We start from the raw sequence: 19,732 nt of genomic DNA, 5'->3' as shown, positions 1-19,732 counted from the left end.
GCTGAGCAGACCATGGGGGTTGAGTTGACCAAGGCGGTCAATGGCTTGAGCATGGCGGTTGGGTTGGGTTGACCATGGTGGCTGGATTGGCCATGGCGGTTGGGTTGATCAGGGCAGTTGGGTTGACCATGGAGATTGGGTTGACCAGGGCGGTTGAGCTGGCCATGGGGGTTGGGTTGGGTTGACTATGGCAGTTGAGTTGGCGATGGCAGTTGGGTTGGGTTGACCATGGCAGCTGGGCTGACCATGGGGATTAGACTGACCATGGCAGTTGCACTGACCATGGCGGTTGGGTTGACCATGGCAGCTGGGTTGACCATGGGGATTAGACTGACCATGGCAGTTGCGCTGACCATGGCGGTTGGGTTGGCCATGGCAGCTGGGTTGACCACGGGGATTAGACTGACCATGGCAGTTGCACTGACCATGCCAGCTGGGTTGGCCATGGCAGCTGGGTTGACCATGGGGATTAGACTGACCATGGCAGTTGCGCTGACCATGGCGGTTGGGTTGGCCATGGCAGCTGGGTTGACCATGGGGATTAGACTGACCATGGCAGTTGCACTGACCATGCCGGTTGGGTTCGCCATGGCAGCCGGGTTCCCCACAAGAGTTGGGCTGCTTTTGGTGCCAGACACCAACCCCCGGGGCCCACGGCGCCATTTTGGTGCCCGTCGGGGGTCCCACCTGCAGAGGGCCATGAGGCACTCCTCGATGGCGTCGCGCTGGGCCTTGGTGAGGGCGCGGCCGCGCGACAGGCGGTAGATGGTGTGCAGCATGGAGTCCACCATGATGGCGCGGTGCTCGGTGCCCGCGAACAGCGGCGCGCACTTGGTGATGAGCGGCATCACCGCCAGGCACAGGTACCGGTTCAGCGCCAGCGCCATCTCCGTCGTGCTGAACGTGGCCTGGGGGGGACACGGGGGGGTCACACGGGGTGGGGACACAACCTGAGGGGACAGGGGTGTCCCATGGGGGAGTTTGGGGACATGTCCTGTTGGGAGATATGGGGCTGAACGTGGCCTGGGGGGGACATGGGGGGGTCATGGGGTGGGGTCACACCCTGAGGGGACGTGGGGACAGAGGGGTCCCATGGGGGAGTTTGGGGATGTGTCCTGTTGGGGAGATATGGGGCTGAATGTGGCCTGGGGGGGACACGGGGGGGTCATGGGGTGGGGACACCACCTGAGGGGACACGGGGGTCCCATGGGGGGAGTTTGGGGATGTGTCCTGTTGGGGAGATATGGGGCTGAACGTGGCCTGGGGGAGACATGGGGGGTCACATGGTGGGGACACACCCTGAGAGGACCTGGGGACAGAGGGGTCCCATGGGGGGAGTTTGGGGATGTGTCCCATAGAGGAGATTTGGGGGATCAAACAGGGAAGATTTGGGGTCACCCCAAATCCATCCCATATGGAAGATTTGGAGGGTGAAAACAGGGAAGATTTGGATGATCCCAAATCCATCCCATAGGGAATATTTGGGGCATCAAACAGGGAAGATTTTGGGTGACCCCAAATCCATCCCATGGGGGAGATTTGGGGGGTCAAACAGGAAAGACTGGGGTGACTCCAAATCCATCCCATACAGAAGATTTGGGGGATCAAACAGGGAAGACTGGGGTGACCCCAAATCCATCTCATAGGAGAGATTTGGGAGACCCCACACCTGTCCCATATGGAAGATTTGGGGGATCAAACAGGGAAGGTTGAGGTGACCCCAAATCCATCCCATGGGGGAGATTTGGGGGGTCAAACAGGAAAGACTGGGGTGACTCCAAATCCATCCCATATGGAAGATTTGGGGGGTTAAACAGGGAAGACTGGGGTGACCCCAAATCCATCTCATAGAGAGATTTGGGGGACTCCACACCTGTCCTATAGAGAATATTTGGGGGACCCCCACACCCATCCTATAGGGAACATTTGGGAGACCCCACACCCACCCCCCAGGAGGGAACAGGCCCTGCTGCAGGCCCAATGAACCCTGCAGGGAGTTTTGGGGAGCCCCGGGGGGTTTTGGGGTGCCCCTCACCGTGTCCAGCGAGGCGGCCGCGCGCATGTCGGGCAGGAACCCCACTTCCAGCACGTGGAGCAGGAACTCCTGGTTCTGCACCCCATAAACGCGGTCCAGGAACAGCACCATGGGCGCCTTGTGCTCGGGGACGAAGCTGGCGGCCATGCGGGGCTCCACCACGTTCCCATCTATGGGACCCCAAAATTCAGAGCACCCCAAAACTCCCCAAACAGCCCCAAACCCCAAAACAGCCCAAAATCTCCCAATCCTGGGGTGTCCAGAGCCCCCCAGCCTGTCTGGTGGACATGGGGGTCTCCACCACATTCCCATCTGTGGGACCCCAAAACTCAGAGCACCCCAAATCTCCCCAAACCCTAAAACAGCCGGGAATTCCCCCAAATCCTGGGGTCCCAGAGCCCCCCAGCCTGGCAGGTGGACATGGGGGGCTCCACCACATTCCCATCTGTGGGACCTCAAAATTCAGAGCACCCCAAAACTCCCCAAACAGTGCCCAAGGCTGATGACCACCACCCCAGTCCCCACATTTTGGTGTGTTCCCCATCCCAGTCCTCACATTTTGGGGTGTCTCCCCCCCAGTTTTGGGGACCCCTCCCCACCTTTTCCCAGCGCCGGGATCTGCAGGGGGAGGCTGATGATCCCCACCAGCTCCCCACATTTTGGGGTGTGTTCCCCATCCCAGTCCCCACATTTTGGGGTGTCCCTCATCCCAGTGACCCCTCCCCAGTTTTGGGGACCCCTCCCCACCTTTTCCCAGCGCCGGGATCTGCAGGGGGAGGCTGATGATCCCCACCAGGTCCTCGAGCGGGACGAGCGAGCGCAGGATGGCCCGGATCCGCAGGGCCTCCCCCTTCCCCGCCTGGATCAGCTGTGGGGGTCACACACGGGGAGGGGGGGTCACAACCCGAGTCCTGACCCCCCCAGGACCCCCCTGAGCCCCCCCAAAGCCCCCAGGTCCGTACGTGCATCTCGGGGGCGCAGCGGCCCAGCAGGTCGATGAGGGCGGCGTAGAAGGACATGATGGCGTGGCCCAGGTGCACCCGGTTCTCCTCAGGGGGCTCCTCGGGCCCGAACCTGGGGGGAACGGGGGGTCTGAGGGGTCAGGGGGTCACCCTGGGGTCCTCCAGGCCATCCCAGTATTGTCATCTTCAGCCCACCCCATTCCAGCCCATCTTCATCCTCCTTCTGTTCACAGCTTGATGCCTGCTCTGTTCTGTCTTCATCCTCACTTGCATTTCTCACCATTGACATCTCATCCTCATCCTCATCCCAACCCCATTCCTGATCCCAGTTCCATTCCCAACCTCATCCAATCTCATTTCCAGTTCCAGTCCCATTCCTACCCAATCCCAATCCCATTCCCATTCCAGTCCCACCCAATCCCATTCCCAATCCCATTCGTAATTCCATTCCTAACCCCACCCAATCCCATCCCAATCCCCACTCCAACCCCACTCCCACTCTTGGCACTCACGGCCTCCTCTCCCTGCAGCTGCTGGGCCCGTCCCGGGCGGGGTCCCCATCCCAATCCCAATCCCAATCCCAATCCCAATCCCACCCCAATCCAATCCCAATCCCAATCCCATCCCAATCCCATCCCAATCCCAATCCCAATCCCAATCCCAATCCCATCCCAATCCCATCCCATCCCATCCCAATCCCAATCCCATCCCAATCCCAATCCCAATCCCAATCCCACTCCCAATCCCATCCCAATCCCAATCCCAATCAAAATCCCAATCCCATTCCTAACCCCAATCCCATCCCATCCCAATCCCACTCCTACTGCTCACGGCCTCCTCTCCCTGCGGCCGCTGGGCCTGTCCTGGGCGGGGTCCCCATCCCAATCCCATCCCCATCCCAATCCCACTCCCACTCCCAATCCCAATCCCATCCCAATTCAATCCCATCCCAATCCCAAACCCACTCCCACTCCCAATCCCATCCCAATCCCATCCCAATCCAATCCCAATCCCAATCCCAATCCCATCCCCATCCTCATCCCAATCCCATCCCAATCCCAATCCCAATCCCAATCCCAATCCCAATCCCAATCCCAATCCCATCCCAATCCCATCCCATTCCCAATCCCAATTCCATCCCCATCCCATCCCAATCCCAATCCCACCCCGATCCCAATCCCATCCCACTCCCACTACTCACGGCCTCCTCTCCCTGCGGCCGCTGGGCCCGTCCCGGGCGGGGTCCCCATCCCAATCCCATCCCAATCCCCATCCCCATCCTCATCCCAATCCCAATCCCACCCCGATCCCAATCCCATCCCAATCCCAATCCCACCCCAATCCCATCCCAATCCCACTCCCAATCCCAATCCCAATCCCAATCCCAATCCCAATCCCAATCCCATCCCAATCCCAATCCCAATCCCAATCCCACCCCGATCCCAATCCCATCCCATCCCACTGCTCACGGCCTCCTCTCCCTGCGGCCGCTGGGCCCGTCCCGGGCGGGGTCCTGGGCGATGCTCAGGGCGTCCTGGATGGCCGCCAGCAGCCCCGAGCCGCCCTCGCCCCGCAGCGCCGGCCCGAAGCACTCGGGACGCCGGATCAGCAGCCGCACCACCACGTTGGCGTTCTCCTCCACGCTCTCCCCTGGGAGAGGGACCCCAAAAGTCACAGGGACACCTCAAAATTCCCAAAATAAAAGCCCAAAAAACCTCTAAAACCACTAAATCCCCTAAAACCCTAAAACAGGGAGCCCCAGATCAGCAGCCGCACCACCACGTTGGCGTTCTCCTCCACGCTCTCCCCTGGGAACGGGACCCCAAAAGTCACATGGACACCTCAAAATTCCCAAAACACAAACCCAAAAAACCTCTAAAAACATCTAAACCCACTAAAATCCCTAAAACCCTAAAACAGGGAGCCCTGGATCAGCAGCCGCACCACCACGTTGGCGTTCTCCTCCACGCTCTCCCCTTGGGAACGGGACCCCAAAGGTCACAGCGAGACCCCAGAATTCCCAAAACACAAACTTGAAAAATCCCTAAACCAGGGAACCCTAAAATCCCCAAAACAGGGAACCCCAAAACCCCTAAAACAGAGAGTCCCGGATCAGAAGCCACACCACCACGTTGGTGTTCTCTCCTCCACGCTCTCATCTGGGGAACAGGACCCCAAAGGTCACAGGGACACCTCAAAATTCCCAAAATAAAAGCCAAAAAAAACCTCTAAAACCACTAAATCCCCTAAAACCCTAAAACAGGGAGCCCCGGATCAGCAGCCGCACCACCACGTTGGTGTTCTCCTCCACACTCTCCCCTGGGGAATGGGACCCCAAAAGTCACAGGGACACGCCAGAGTTCCTAAAACACAAACCCTAAAAACCACTAAAACCCCTAAAACAGAGAGTCCTAGATCAGCAGCTGCACCACCACGTTGGCATTCTCCTCCATGCTCTCCCTTGGGCAATGGGACCCCAAAGGTCACAGGGACACCCCAGAATACCCAAAACACAAACCCAAAAAACCCCTAAAACAGTGAACCCTAAAACCCCCAAAACAGGGAACCCCAAAACCCCCAAAACAGGGAACCCCAAAACCCCCAGCACAGGGAGTCCTGAGAACTCAATTGGGAACCTCAATCTGGGTTCTCCTCCACGCTCTCCCCTGCAGGAATGGGACCCCAAAAAGGGACCCCCAAAACACAAACCCACAGGAGGGGACAGGGGGACATCTGAGGGGCACCTGGGGACACCTGGGGACACCTGGGGACACCTGAGGGCCACGCGGGTTCTCTCACCAGTGACAAAGATGGCAAAGCACAGGAAATCCAGACAGTGCTGCCATGAGGGGCATGGGGGTGACACAGGGACCCCCTTGAGGGGACCTGGGGACACCTGAGGACACTTGGGGGCACCTGGGGACACCTGAGGGACACCTGAGGACACCTGAGGGCCACGCGGGGGTCTCTCACCAGTGACAAAGATGGCAAAGCACAGGAAATCCAGATAGTGCTGCCATGAGGGGCATGGGGGTGACACAGGGACCCCCTTGAGGGGACCTGGGGACACCTGGGGACACTTGGGGACACCTGGGGCGTCTCACCGTTGACGAAGACGGCGAAGCGCAGGAAGTCCAGGTACTTCTCACCCCCGCAGGGGTTCCAGCCGATGTCGGGGTAACCCTTGGCCAGCAGCATGGGGCAGCTCTGCAGGCCACAGCTCGCCAGGTACGTCACCACCTGCCCCAGGGACATGGGGACATCAGGGGACACCAGGGGACACCAGGGGACATGGGGACATCAGGGGACACCAGGGGACATGGGGACATCAGGGGACACCAGGGGACATGGGGGGATACAGAGGGTTTTGGGGTACAGCAGCATGGGGCAGCTCTGCAGGCCACAGCTCGCCAGGTACGTCACCACCTGCCCCAGGGACATGGGGACATCAGGGGACACCAGGGGACATGGGGACATCAGGGGACATGGGGACATCAGGGGACACCAGGGGACATGGGGGGACACAGAGGGTTTTGGGGTACAGCAGCATGGGGCAGCTCTGCAGCCCGCCAGGTACGTCACCACCTGCCCCAGGGGACACCGGGGACATCAGGGGACACCAGGGGACATCAGGGGACATGGGGGGACACAGAGGGTTTTGGGGTACAGCAGCATGGGGCAGCTCTGCAGCCCGCCAGGTACGTCACCACCTGCCCCAGGGGACACGGAGGTGACACCAGGGGACATGGGGGGACACAGAGGGTTTTGGGGTACAGCAGCATGGGGCAGCTCTGCAGCTCGCCAGGTACGTCACCACCTGCCCCAGGGGACACCCGGGGACACAGAGGTGACATGGAGGTGACATGGAGGTGACACAGGGCTGTCCCCACCTTCTCCAGGTCCTGCTCCTTGAGGGCCAGCGCCAGCTCGTTGTTGTCGATGACAGAGGCGGCCGCCACGTCCAGGGGGGTGGAGCCCTGCATGCCTTGGGGACAATGGGGACAGGGAGGTCAGGGGACACCAGAGGACACCGGGGGACAGGGAGGTCAGGGGACACTGGGGACAGAGACCCCTCCTCAAGGTGTGCTTGGGGACAACAGGGGACAGAGTGGGGGGCAGAGACTTCCCCCTCAAGGTGTCCTAAAGGACCCCCAAGAGGACTGGAGGGGACAGAGGGGACACAAAGGGGACACAGGAGGATCCCAGGAGGGTTTTGGGGATCTCAGGGGGTTTTGGGGTGTCTCACCCAGGCCGATGCCGCTGTCCTCCAGCAGGTAGCCCAGGTGGGGGTGACAGGGACAGAACAGGGGGTGGCAGGGAGGGGACAGGGGGTGGAAATGGGGACATGGGGGTGGCACTAGGGACATGGCGGGGGGGTCCCAGGAGGTTTTTGGGGATCTCAGGGGGTTTTGGGGTGTCTCACCCAGCCCAATTCCACTGTTCTCCAGCAGGTAGCCCAGGTGGGGGTGACAGGGACAGGACAGGGGGTGACAAGGGACAGGGCAGCGATGGCAATGGGGACATGGTGGGGGTCCCAGGAGGTTTTTGGGGATCTCAGGAGGGTCCCAGGGTGTCTCACCCAGCCCAATTCCACTGTTCTCCAGCAGGTAGCCCAGGTGGTCGAACATGGAGCGCTGGTTCTGGCGGCTGATGCGGCAGAAGTAGCAGAGGAAGCGGCAGCAGTTGGTCACCATCTTGGGGAACCGGATCTCCTGGGGGGCACCGGGGGGTCAGGGCAGCTCCGGGGGGGTCCCCAGGGGGGCACCCAAGGGTGGGGGGGGCTCACCTTGGACTCGCCACCACCCAGGACGCTGACCATCACCTGCATCACGGTCTCGTGCATGCCCAGGGCCCGCATCAGGTTGGGGTGCTGGTAGAACACCTTGTTGTTCATGATGTTCCTGGGGGGGCACAGATTTGGGGGGTCAGGGGGGTGTTCAGGGGCAGATTTGTGGTGTTTGAAGGGGTTATGGGGTATTTAGGGGTAGATTTGGGGGTTTTGGGGGGGTTATGGGGTGCTGAGGTGGGATTTGGGGTGCTGGTAGAACACCTTGTTGTTCATGATATTCCTGGGGGGACACAGATTTGGGGGGGGGTCACAGATTTGGGGGGGTCAGGGGAGTTTTCAGGGACAGATTTGTGGTGTTTGGGGGGGTTATGGGGTGTTCAGGTGGGATTTGGGGTGCTGCTAGAACACCTTGTTGTTCATGATGTTCCTGGGGGGGAGCACAGGGGGATCACAGATTTGGGGGGCTCAGGGGGGTTATGGGGTGTTCAGAGGCAGATTTGGGGTGCTCAGGGGCAGATTCGGGGTGTTTGGGAGGTTGTGGGGTGTTCAGGGACACATTTGGGGGGTTTGAGGGAGTTATGGGGTGTTCAGAGGCAGATTTGGGGTGCTCAGGGGCAGATTCGGGGTGTTTGGGAGGTTGTGGGGTGTTCAGGGACACATTTGGGGGGGTTGTGGGAGTTATGGGGTGTTCAGGTGGGTTATGGGGTGTTCAGGGGCAGATTTGGGGGGTTTGGGGGTTCTCAGGGTGCCTGGATGGGGACACAGGGGGACACAGGAGGACAGAGAAGGACACAAGGAGGACACAAGGGGACACAGGGTGGACACAAAGAAGGACAGAGAGAGGACACACGGGGACACAAAGAGGAGCCATGGAGGACACAGGGTGACCCAGACAGGACACAAGAGGACACAGGGTGACCCAGAGAGGACACAGGGTGACACAGGAGGACACAAGGTGACCCAGACAGGACACAAGGGGACACAGGGTGACCCAGACAGGACACAACGGGATGCAGGGTGACCCAGACAGGACACAAGGGGACATAGGGTGACACAGGGAGGACGCAGGGTGGCACAGGGTGACCCAGAGAGGACACAAGGTGACCCAAACAGGACACAGGGGGACACAGGGTGACACAGGGAGGACACAAGGGGACACAGGGTGACCCAGAGAGGACACAGGAGGACAAAGGGTGACCCAAACAGGACACAAGGGGACACAAGGTGACCCAGACAGGACACAAGGGGACACAGGGTGACACAGGGTGACCCAGAGAGGACACAGGAGGACACAAGGTGACCGAGACAGGACACAGGGGGACACAGGGTGACACAAGGGGACACAGAGTGACCCAGGGGCTCGCACGCACCCGATGCTCTGGATCATGAGGTTCTCCTCCTCGGGGCCCATCTGCACGATGAGCAGCGAGCGGATCTGGCCCAGGCACTCGAGCAGGGCCGTGGTGTCGGGCACCGAGGTGGCGCTGATGGCGTAGGCCTTGGGCAGCGCCCGGCCCAGCTCGCCCAGCGCGTCGTACTGCCGGTGCAGCAGGCTGAACATGGCCCGCACCAGCGCCGGGCTCTGGATGAACGACTCCTGCGCCCAGTGCACCATGGTCTGTGAGATCAGCTCCTGCAGCGTGCCTGGGGACAGCGGGGACATTGGGGACATTGGGGACAATGGGGACACAGTGCACCATGGTCTGCGAGATCAGCTCCTGCAGCGTGCCTGGGGACAGTGGGGACAATGGGGACATTGGGGACAATGGGGACATTGGGGACATTGGGGACACAGTGACCCAGTGCACCATGGTCTGCGAGATCAGCTCCTGCAGCGTGCCTGGGGACATTGGGGACATTGGGGACAACGGGGACATTGGGGACACAGTGACCCAGGGCACCATGGTCTGCGAGATCAGCTCCTGCAGCGTGCCTGGGGACAGTGGGGACAACGGGGACATTGGGGACAGCAGGGACATTGGGGACAGAGTGACCCAGGGCACCATGGTCTGCGAGATCAGCTCCTGCAGCGTGCCTGGGGACACTGGGGACAATGGGGACATTGGGGACACAGTGACCCAGTGCACCATGGTCTGCAAGATCAGCTCCTGCAGCGTGCCTGGGGACATTGGGGACAATGGGGACATTGGGGACAATGGGGACCCAGTGCACCATGGCCTGCGAGATCAGCTCCTGCAGCGTGCCTGGGGACACCGGGGACAACGGGAACATTGGGGACAGCAGGGACATTGGGGACACTGGGGATATTGGGGACACAGTGATTCCTGCGCCCAGTGCACCATGGTCTGCGAGATCAGCTCCTGCAGCGTGCCTGGGGACAGCGGGGACAACGGGGACATTGGGGACACAGTGATTCCTGTGCCCAGTGCACCATGGTCTGCGAGATCAGCTCCTGCAGCGTGCCTGGAGACAGCAGAGACAATGGGGACACTGGGGACAATGGGGACATTGGGGACACAGTGCACCATGGTCTGCGAGATCAGCTCCTGCAGCGTGCCTGGGGACAGCGGGGACAACGGGGACATTGGGGACACAGTGACCCAGTGCACCATGGTCTGCGAGATCAGCTCCTGCAGCGTGCCTGGGGACATTGGGGACATTGGGGACATTGGGGACACAGTGCACCATGGTCTGCGAGATCAGCTCCTGCAGCGTGCCTGGGGACAGCGGGGACATTGGGGACATTGGGGACACTGGGGACATTGGGGACACAGTGACCCAGTGCACCATGGTCTGCGAGATCAGCTCCTGCAGCGTGCCTGGGGACAGCGGGGACATTGGGGACATTGGGGACACAGTGATTCCTGTGCACCATGGTCTGTGAGATCAGCTCCTGCAGCGTGCCTGGGGACATTGGGGACAACGGGGACATTGGGGACACAGTGACCCAGTGCACCATGGTCTGCGAGATCAGCTCCTGCAGCGTGCCTGGGGACAGCGGGGACATTGGGGACATTGGGGACAATGGGGACACAGTGACTCCTGTGCCCAGTGCACCATGGTCTGCGAGATCAGCTCCTGCAGCGTGCCTGGGGACAGCGGGGACAACGGGGACATTGGGGACAATGGGGACACAGTGCACCATGGTCTGCGAGATCAGCTCCTGCAGCATGCCTGGGGACATTGGGGACACTGGGGACATTGGGGACAACGGGGACATTGGGGGTAACGGGGACATTGGGGACACAGTGATTCCTGTGCCCATGGTCTGCCAGATGAGCCCCTGCAGCGCTGCCACCTTGGGGACATCTTGGCCAGCACCTTGGGGACAGGTTGGCTGTATCCTGGTGACATCTTGGTTGGCACCTTGGGGACACCTTGTGTGTCACCTTGAGGACACCTTGGCCAACTCCTTGAGGACACCCTGACCAACTCCTTGAGGACACCCTGACCAACTCCTTGGTGACACCTCGTGTGTCACCCCAATGCCACCTCGGCCACGTCCCGGGCCCAGCCGAGTGTCCCTGTCCCCACCCCCCTGTCCCCTCCTCACTGGGCACCGGGGGCTCCTCGGGGGGCGTCTCCTCCTCCTTGGGGGGGCCCCGGACCCCCACCACCTTCTGCACCAGCCCCAGCAGCCGCTGCCGCAGCGACGTCTCCTCCTCCTCCTCCTCTTCCTCCTCCGTCAGCTCAATGCCTGGGGGACACGGGGGGGGTCACAGGGGTGTCCCCATGTCCCCAAGGGGGGGCACAGGGTCTCTGGATGGAGTCCCTGCACTCCCGGGGGTCTCTGGGGTCCCACAATGGGGGTCCCAGTTCCAATGGGGAGATCCCAGTTTAACTGGGGGTGTCCCCAAGCCCAGGGGATTGTCCCCAAGCCCAGGGGGTGTCCCCATACCCCAGAGGGGGTGTCCCCAAGCCCAGGGGGATGCCCTCAATCCCAGGGGGTTGTCCCCAAGCCCAGGGGGTGTCCCCAAACCTCTGGATATTGTCCCCAAGCCCAGGGGATTGTCCCCAAGCCCAGAGGGTGTCCCCAAGCCCAGAGGGTGTCCCCAACCCCGGGGGGATGCCCTCAATCCCAGGGGGTGTCCCCAAGCTCAGGGGGTGTCCCCAAGCCCAGGGGGTGTCCCCAAACCTCTGGATATTGTCCCCAAGCCCAGGGGGTGTCCCCAAGCCCAGAGGGTATCCCCAAGCCCAGGGGGTGTCCCCAAGCCCAGGGTATTGTCCCCAAGCCCAGGGGATTGTCCCCAAGCCCAGGGGGTGTCTCCACACCCCAGAGGGTGTCCCCAAGCCCAGGGGGTGTCCCCAAGCCCAGGGGATTGTCCACAAGCCCAGGAGTTGTCCCCAAGCCCAGGGTTGTCCCCAAGCCCAGGGGGTGTCCCCACACCCCAGAGGGGTTGTCCCCAATCCCAGGGGGTGTCCCCAAGCCCAGAGGGTGTCCCCAAGCCCAGGGGGTGTCCCCAAACCTCTGGATATTGTCCCCAAGCCCAGGGGATTGTCCACAAGCCCAGAGGGTATCCCCAAGCCCAGAGTATTGTCCCCAAGCCCAGGGGGTGTCCCCAAGCCCAGGGGGTGTCCCCAAGCCCAAGGGGTGTCCCCAAGCCCAGGGTATTGTCCCCAAGCCCAGAGGGCTGTCCCCAAGCCCAGGGGGTGTCCCCAAGCCCAGGGGGTGTCCCTGTCCCCCCATCACCGCAGTGGGCCAGCAGGTCATTGTGGAAGTCGAGCAGCTCGTCCCGGATGTCCCCAGGCACGGGACACTCCTCATCCTCAGCCCCTCCCTTGTACTGCATCAGCATGTTGATCTGGGGACACGGGGACACAGGGACATGGCAGGACATCCCTGTTCTCCCACCCAAGGCTGTGTCCCCATCAGTGTCCCCAGGGTGTCCCTGCAGTGTCCCCATGCACATCCCACCCAAGGCTGTGTCCCCATCAGTGTCCCCAGGGTGTCCCTGCAGTGTCCCCACGCTGTGCCCATGCACATCCCTGTTCTCCCACTCAAGGCCATGTCCCCCATGCCATCCCTGCCGTGTCCCAGCAGTGTCCCCCCTCTGTCCTGGCTCTGCCCTGACTCTGTCCCCACTCTGCCCCCATTGTGCCCCCACTCTGTCCCCGCTCTGTCCCACACTGTCACCGCTCTGTCCCCATCCTGGCCCACTCTGTCCCCGCTCTGTCCCCGCTCTGTCCCCCATGCTGTACCCGCCCTGTCCCCACGCTGTCACCGCTCTGTCCTACTCTGTCCCCAACCTGTCCCACTCTGTCCCCACGCTGTCACCGTTCTGCCCTCCCTCTGTCCCCGCGTTGTCCCCACTCTGTCCCCGCCCTGCCCTCCCTCTGTCCCCACTCTGTCCCCACCCTGTCCCCACTCTGTCCCCGCCCTGTCCCCGCACTGTCCCCATGCTGTCCCCACCCTGTCCCCGCTCTGTCCCCACCCTGTCCCCGCTCTGTCCCCACTCTGTCCCCGCATTGTCCCCGCGCTGTCCCCACTCTGTCCCCGCCCTGCCCTCCCTCTGTCCCCGCCCTGTCCCCACCCTGTCCCCGCTCTGTCCCCATGCTGTCCCCACCCTGTCCCCGCCCTGTCCCCGCACTGTCCCCACTCTGTCCCCACTCTGTCCCCATTCTGTCCCCACCTGCTCCTGCGGTGGCGAGCGGAACTCGCGGGTGCGCCGGGCGGTCTCTGCCGCCGACATGGTCAGGGCGCGCATCAGGCGCCCGTAGCGGCGCCGCTGGTCCCGCTGCAGCCGCTGCACGTGGCGCTCCGAGAACGCCACGATGGCCTCGACGCGGTGCTGCAGCTCCCGCTCGCACAGGTGCTGCAGCAGGTGGCACATCTGCGGGGACATTGGGGACATCAGGGACATTGGGGACATTGGGGACACAGGGTGCTGCAGCTCCCGCTCGCACAGGTGCTGCAGCAGGTGGCACATCTGCGGGGACACGGGGACATCAGGGACATGGGGACATTGGGGACACAGATGCTGCAGCTCCCGCTCGCACAGGTGCTGCAGCAGGTGGCACATCTGCGGGGACACGGGGATGTCAGGGACATGGGGACATGGGGACATTGGGGACATCAGGGTGCTGCAGCTCCCACTCGCACAGGTGCTGCAGCAGGTGGCACATCTGTGGGGACACGGGGACATTGGGGACACTGGGGACATCAGGGACATTGGGGACACAGAGACCTCCACCCGGGGCTGCAGCTCTTGCTCGCACAGGTGCTGCAGCAGGTGGCACATCTGTGGGGACACGGGGACATTGGGGACATGGGGACATTGGGGATATCAGGGACATTGGGGACATTGGGGACATCAGGGACATTGGAGATGTCAGGGACACAGGAACATTAAGGATATGGGGGTCACTGGGGACACCATGGGGATGGGGACCCCAGGACATCACTGGGACAGGGACCCTGGGGAGGGGACAAGGACACCGGGATGGAGAGCCCAGGGAGGGGACATGAGGTGGACACGGAGAGGGGACAGCGAGGGGACACAAACCCCCCGCCCCTGTCCCCTCCCTCACCTGCAGCTTGACCGACTCCGGCAGCTTCATCTGCAGCAGCCCCTCCTCCAGCTCTTCCTCTTCCTCCTTCTCCTCCTCCTCCTCCTGCACCTCCCCAGCCTCAATGGCCTTCGTCCTCCTGGCCTCCTCCTCATCCTCCTCCTCCGCCTGCAGCTCTCCAGCCTCGATGGCCTTCCTCCTCCTCACTCCCTCCTCCTCTTCCTCTTCCTCCTCCTCCTCCTCTCCAGCCTCCACGGCCTTTTTCCTCCTCGCTTCCTCATCCTCCTCCTCCTCCCCCTCACCAGCCTCGATGGCCTTCACCTCCTCCTCCTCCTCCTCCTCCTCCTTCTCCTCCTCCTCTCCCTCCTCCCGCCGTCCCTCGCCGAACACGCGGGGCTCGATCATGCGCAGCACTCGCCGCACGTCGTCGTCGCCCAGTGCCCCCACGGCCAGCAGCGCCGACACCAGCTTGAGCACGGGCACCAGCTGGAACTCCACGCTGCCCCCCACGGGGTCCCGGGCGTGGGGGCCCCCTCCGGCCACGGCCTCGGCCAGCATGCGCATGGCCTTGGCCCCCAGCTCGTCCAGCGGGATGGCCGGGCTGAGCGGCGCCCGCCCTCCGCCGCCCCCCGCCCGGATGAAGCACGGCTCCGAGAAATGGGGCTGGGGTCTCAGGCAGGCGCTGGGCCCCACGCCCGGGGGCCCCGGGCAGCGGCCTCCGTCGGGGAAGAGCGCGATGGCGCGCGTGGCCTCGGTGATGGGCACGATGAACTCGGCGCTCATGGAGGAGCGGGCGCGCTGCGCCGCGTCCAGGTGCATGGCCAGCAGCAGGTCGTAGTAGCCGGCGCGCAGCGGCCCCGGCAGCTCGGGGCTCTCGATGGCGAAGAGCAGCTGCGCCTGGTCCACGTGGCTGCAGAGCGCGTGCGCCACGCGGTTGTTGCCCAGCGCGCACACGGCGCAGTAGAGGCGCAGCGTGTGGCACTGGAACTGCAGCAGCTCCTCGCGCTCCCACAGCTCCAGGATGTCGATGCACCTGCGGGGGAAACGGGGCGGGTCTGTTGTCGCAGACGGCTTTTATGAAAAATCCTTTCCTTAGGATTTTTCCTGCTGAGAAGCTGGGAGGCCTCAGGAATAAAATGTGAACAATGGTTAGCTGATGCTGTGGGATGCAACAGGTGCATCTGTGATTGGTTTCATGTGGTGGTTTGTAATTAATGGTCAATCACAGCCCAGCTGGCTTGGACACAGAGCCTGAGCCACAAACCTTTGTTATCCTTCTTTCCTTTCTATTCTTAGCTAGAATAGAAAAGAAACTATTCTAGCTTCTTCTTCCCTTCTGATGAAACTTTTTCTTCTATTCTTTTAGTATAGTTTTAACGTAATCTATATAATAAAATAATAAATCAAGCCCTCTGAAAGATAAAAGTCATATCTTCGTCTCTTCTCTCATCCTAAGACCCCTGTGAGCACCATCACAGGGGCCGGGGTGGGGGGCCCACGCTGGGATGGGGTGGGGGCTCTGGGGGTGGGGAATGGGGGGATATGGGGTGGGACCCCTTGGGGGGACAGGGAATGGGGATCAGGAGAGGGGGACACAGGGTGGGACCACTGGGATGGGGGCAAAAGGTCTCCTGGGGATGGGACTTCTGGGGTGAGACCCCAAGGTCTCCTGGGGATGAGACCCCTGGGATGGGGACTCCAAGCTCTCCTGGGGCTGGGTCTTTTGGGATGGGACCCCAGGATCTCCTGGGGATGACACTTTTTGGGTTGAGACCCCAAGCTCTCCTGGGGATGGGACCCCAACTCTCCTGGTGTTGGGACTTTTGGGGCGAGACCCCATGATCTCCTGGGGATGAGATCCCTGGGGATGAGACCTCAAGCTCTCCTGGGGATGGGACCCCACAATCTCCTGGGATGACACTTTTGGGGTGAGATCCCATGATCTCCTGGGGATGGGAATTTTGGGGTGAGACCCCAAGCTCTCCTGGGGATGAGACCTCAAGCTCTCCTGGGGTTGGGACTTTTGGGGCGAGACCCCAGGATCTCCTGGGGATGACACTTTTTGGGTTGAGACCCCAAGCTCTCCTGGGGATGGGACCCCAACTCTCCTGGTGTTGGGACTTTTGGGGTAAGACCCCAGGGTCTCCTGGGGATGAGACCCCTGGGATGGGGACTCCAAGCTCTCCTGGGGCTGGGTCTTTTGGGATGGGACCCCAGGGTCTCCTGGGGATGACACTTTTTGGGTTGAGACCCCAAGCTCTCCTGAGGTTGGGACTTTTGGGGCAAGACCCCATGATCTCCTGGGGATGAGATCCCTGGGGATGAGACCTCAAGCTCTCCTGGGGATGGGACCCCACAATCTCCTGGGATGACACTTTTGGGGTGAGATCCCATGATCTCCTGGGGATGGGAATTTTGGGGTGAGACCCCAAGCTCTCCTGGGGATGGGACCCCAACTCTCCTGGGGATGGGACTTTTGGGGTAAGATCCCAAGGTCTCCTGAGGATGGGACCTTTGGGGCAAGACCCCAAGTTCTCCTGGGGATGGGAATTTTGGGGTGAGACCCCAAGCTCTCCTGGGGATGAGACCTCAAGCTCTCCTGGGGTTGGGACTTTTGGGGCAAGACCCCAGGGTCTCCCGGAGATGAGACCCCTGGGATGGGAACCCACAATCTCCTGGGGATGGGACTTTTGGGGTGAGACCCCAGGGTCTCCTGGGGATGGGACCCCATGGGACAGAACCCCACGAGGCTGGGTGTCCCTGGGTGTCCCTGGATGTCCCCACCTGTCCTCCTCGGGGATGTGCAAAAACCCCCTCAGACCATGGACCCCTCCCCTATTTAACCCCCACACCATGGGGGGGTTGCTGTGCTTGATCTTGGGGGGAAAAAGGGGATGAGACCCCCAAACCCCCCCTAAAATACCCCCAGACCACGGGACAGTTGCCCTATTTGGGGTCCAATTTGGGGTCCAATTTGCGGTCCCATTTGGGATTTCTTTGGGATCCCATTTAGGGGTGCAATTTGTGATTTCTCTGGGATCCCATTTAGGGGTGCCATCTGGGATTTCTCTGGGATCCCGTTTAGGGGTCCCATTTGTGATTTCTCTGGGATCCCATTTAGGGATCCCATTTGGGATTTCTCTGGGATCCCACTTGGAATTTCTTTGGGATCCCATTTGTGATTTCTCTGGGATCCCATTTAGGGGTGCCATTTGGGATTTCTCTGGGATCCCATTTAGGGATCCCATTTGGGATTTCTCTGGGACCCCATTTGGAATTTCTTTGGGATCCCATTTGTGATTTCTCTGGGATCCCATTTAGGGGTGCCATTTGGGATTTCTCTGGGACCCCATTTGGGATTTCTCTGGGATTCCATTTAGGGGTCCCACTTGGTGTCCCTGGGTGTCCCTGGGTGTCCCCACCTGTCCTCCTCGGGGATGTGCAGGGCCATCATCTGCAGGGGCTCGGAGCACTCCACGGCCCAGCCCTGGCGCTCGCCCAGCCGGGCGCTCTCCACGGCCAGGTACTCGGTGGGCATGCGGCTCCAGGTGACCGGGGTCAGGTGCTGGATCACCAGCCTGGGCGGGCACTGCGGCGCCGGGTTCTGCCTCTCGCTGCTGAACATGGCCGCCGAGATGGGCATGATGTTCTGGGGGGACACGGGGGCGTCAGGGGGACCCCCAAAGACCCTCAGCACTGAGTTCCTCTGGGGTCACCCTGCAGAGCCCAAAGATCGGCCCCAAGGCTCTCCTTGTTCCATCTGGCAGCTCCTGAGTCGCCTCACCAGGGCTCACAGCTGTCCCCCAGCCCCTCTCCATACCCCCAAAACGATGATCTCGGGGTTTTGGGATTTTGGGGGGCTCTCAGGGGTCCTGTACCAGGGTGGGGTTCATGATGAGCTGGGGATTTTGGGGGTCTCAGGGGTCCTGTACCATGGTGGGGTTCATGATGACCTGGGGATTTTGGGGGTCTCTGGGGTCCTGTACCATAGTGGTGTTTATAATGACCTGGGGGCTTTGGGGATTTTGGGGGGCTCTCAGGGGTCCTGTACCATGGTGGGGTTCATAATGACCTGGGGGTCTGGGCATTTTGGGGGTCTCAGGGGTCCCATACTGTGATGGTGGTCATGATGACCTGGGGGTTTTGGGGGGGTCTCAGGGGTCCTGTACCATGGTGGGGGTCATAATGACCTGGGGGTCTGGGCATTTTGGGGGCTCTCAGGCGTCCCATACTGTGATGGTGGTCATGATGACCTGGGGGTTTGGGGGATTTTGGGGGCTCTCAGGGGTCCTGTACCATGGTGGGGTTCATGATGACCTGGGGGTTTGGGGATTTTGGGGGTCTCCGGGGTCCTGTACCATGGTGGGGTTCATGATGACCTGGGGGTTTGGGGATTTTGGAGGGGTCTCAGGGGTCCTGTACCATGGTGGGGTTCATGATGACCTGGGGGTTTGGGGATTTTGGGGGTCTCCGGGGTCCTGTACCATGGTGGGGTTCATGATGACCTGGGGGTTTGGGGATTTTGGGGGTCTCCGGGGTCCTGTACAATGGTGGGGTTCATGATGAGCTCAGGGTTTTGGGGGATTTTAGGGGGATCTCAGGGGTCCTGTACCATGGTGGGGTTCATGATGACCTGGGGATTTTGGGGGGGTCTCAGGGGTCCTGTACCATGCTGGTGTTCATGATGACCTGGGGGTTTTGGGGATTTTGGGGGTCTCCGGGGCCCTGTACCATGGTGGTGTTCATGATGACCTGGGGATTTTGAGGCTCTCAGGGGCTCTGTACCATGGTGGGGGTCATAATGACCTGGGGGTTTGGGGATTTTGGGGGGTCTCAGGGGTCCTGTACCATGGTGGGGTTCATGATGACCTGGGGGTTTGGGGGATTTTGGGGGGTCTCAGGGGTCCCATACTGTGATGGTGGTCATGATGACCTGGGGGTTTGGGGGATTTTGGGGGGGTCTCAGGGGTCCTGTACCATGGTGGGGTTCATGATGACCTGAGGGTTTGGGGATTTTGGGGGGTCTCAGGGGTCCTGTACCATGGTGGTGTTCATGATGACCTGGGGGTTTGGGGATTTTGGGGGGTCTCAGGGGTCCTGTACCATGGTGGGGTTCATGATGAGCTGAGGGTTTGGGGATTTTGGGGGTCTCAGGGGTCCTGTACCATGGTGGGGTTCATGATGAGCTGAGGGTTTGGGGATTTTGGGGGTCTCAGGGGTCCTGTACCATGGTGGGGTTCATGATGACCTGGGGGTTTTGGGGATTTTGGGGGTCTCCGGGGTCCTGTACCATGGTGGTGCTCATGATGACCTGGGGGTTTTGGGGGATTTTGGGGGGGTCTTATGGGTCCCATACTGTGATGGTGGTCATGATGAGCTGAGGGTTTTGGGGTGCAGGAAGGGGTGTTTAGGGTGAAGGGTTTGGGTTTTGGGGGCTCTCAGGGGTCCTGTACCATGATGGTGTTCATGATGACCTTG

The 19,732-nt window shown here is 61.3% G+C and overlaps 1 protein-coding gene across 1 annotated transcript in view; it reads right to left on the bottom strand.

The window, feature by feature from the left end:
• The window catches only part of LOC106630639 (ryanodine receptor 1), a 143,921-nt gene that overhangs the window by 63,982 nt on the left and 60,207 nt on the right, over positions 1–19,732 (bottom strand). The window contains 15 exon segments of the mRNA XM_074531811.1: positions 688–908; positions 2,036–2,205; positions 2,783–2,903; positions 2,998–3,109; positions 4,467–4,647; positions 6,102–6,237; positions 6,888–6,982; positions 7,577–7,709; positions 7,784–7,898; positions 9,157–9,430; positions 11,301–11,444; positions 12,438–12,549; positions 13,378–13,578; positions 14,276–15,287; positions 17,677–17,903. Coding sequence (XP_074387912.1) covers positions 688–908; positions 2,036–2,205; positions 2,783–2,903; positions 2,998–3,109; positions 4,467–4,647; positions 6,102–6,237; positions 6,888–6,982; positions 7,577–7,709; positions 7,784–7,898; positions 9,157–9,430; positions 11,301–11,444; positions 12,438–12,549; positions 13,378–13,578; positions 14,276–15,287; positions 17,677–17,903 — 3,254 coding nt within the window.

This window comes from Zonotrichia albicollis, chromosome 39 (assembly GCF_047830755.1).
Source record: "Zonotrichia albicollis isolate bZonAlb1 chromosome 39, bZonAlb1.hap1, whole genome shotgun sequence".
In the NCBI taxonomy this organism is placed as follows: Eukaryota; Metazoa; Chordata; class Aves; order Passeriformes; family Passerellidae; genus Zonotrichia; species Zonotrichia albicollis.
This window is presented reverse-complemented; position numbering and strand designations above follow the sequence as displayed.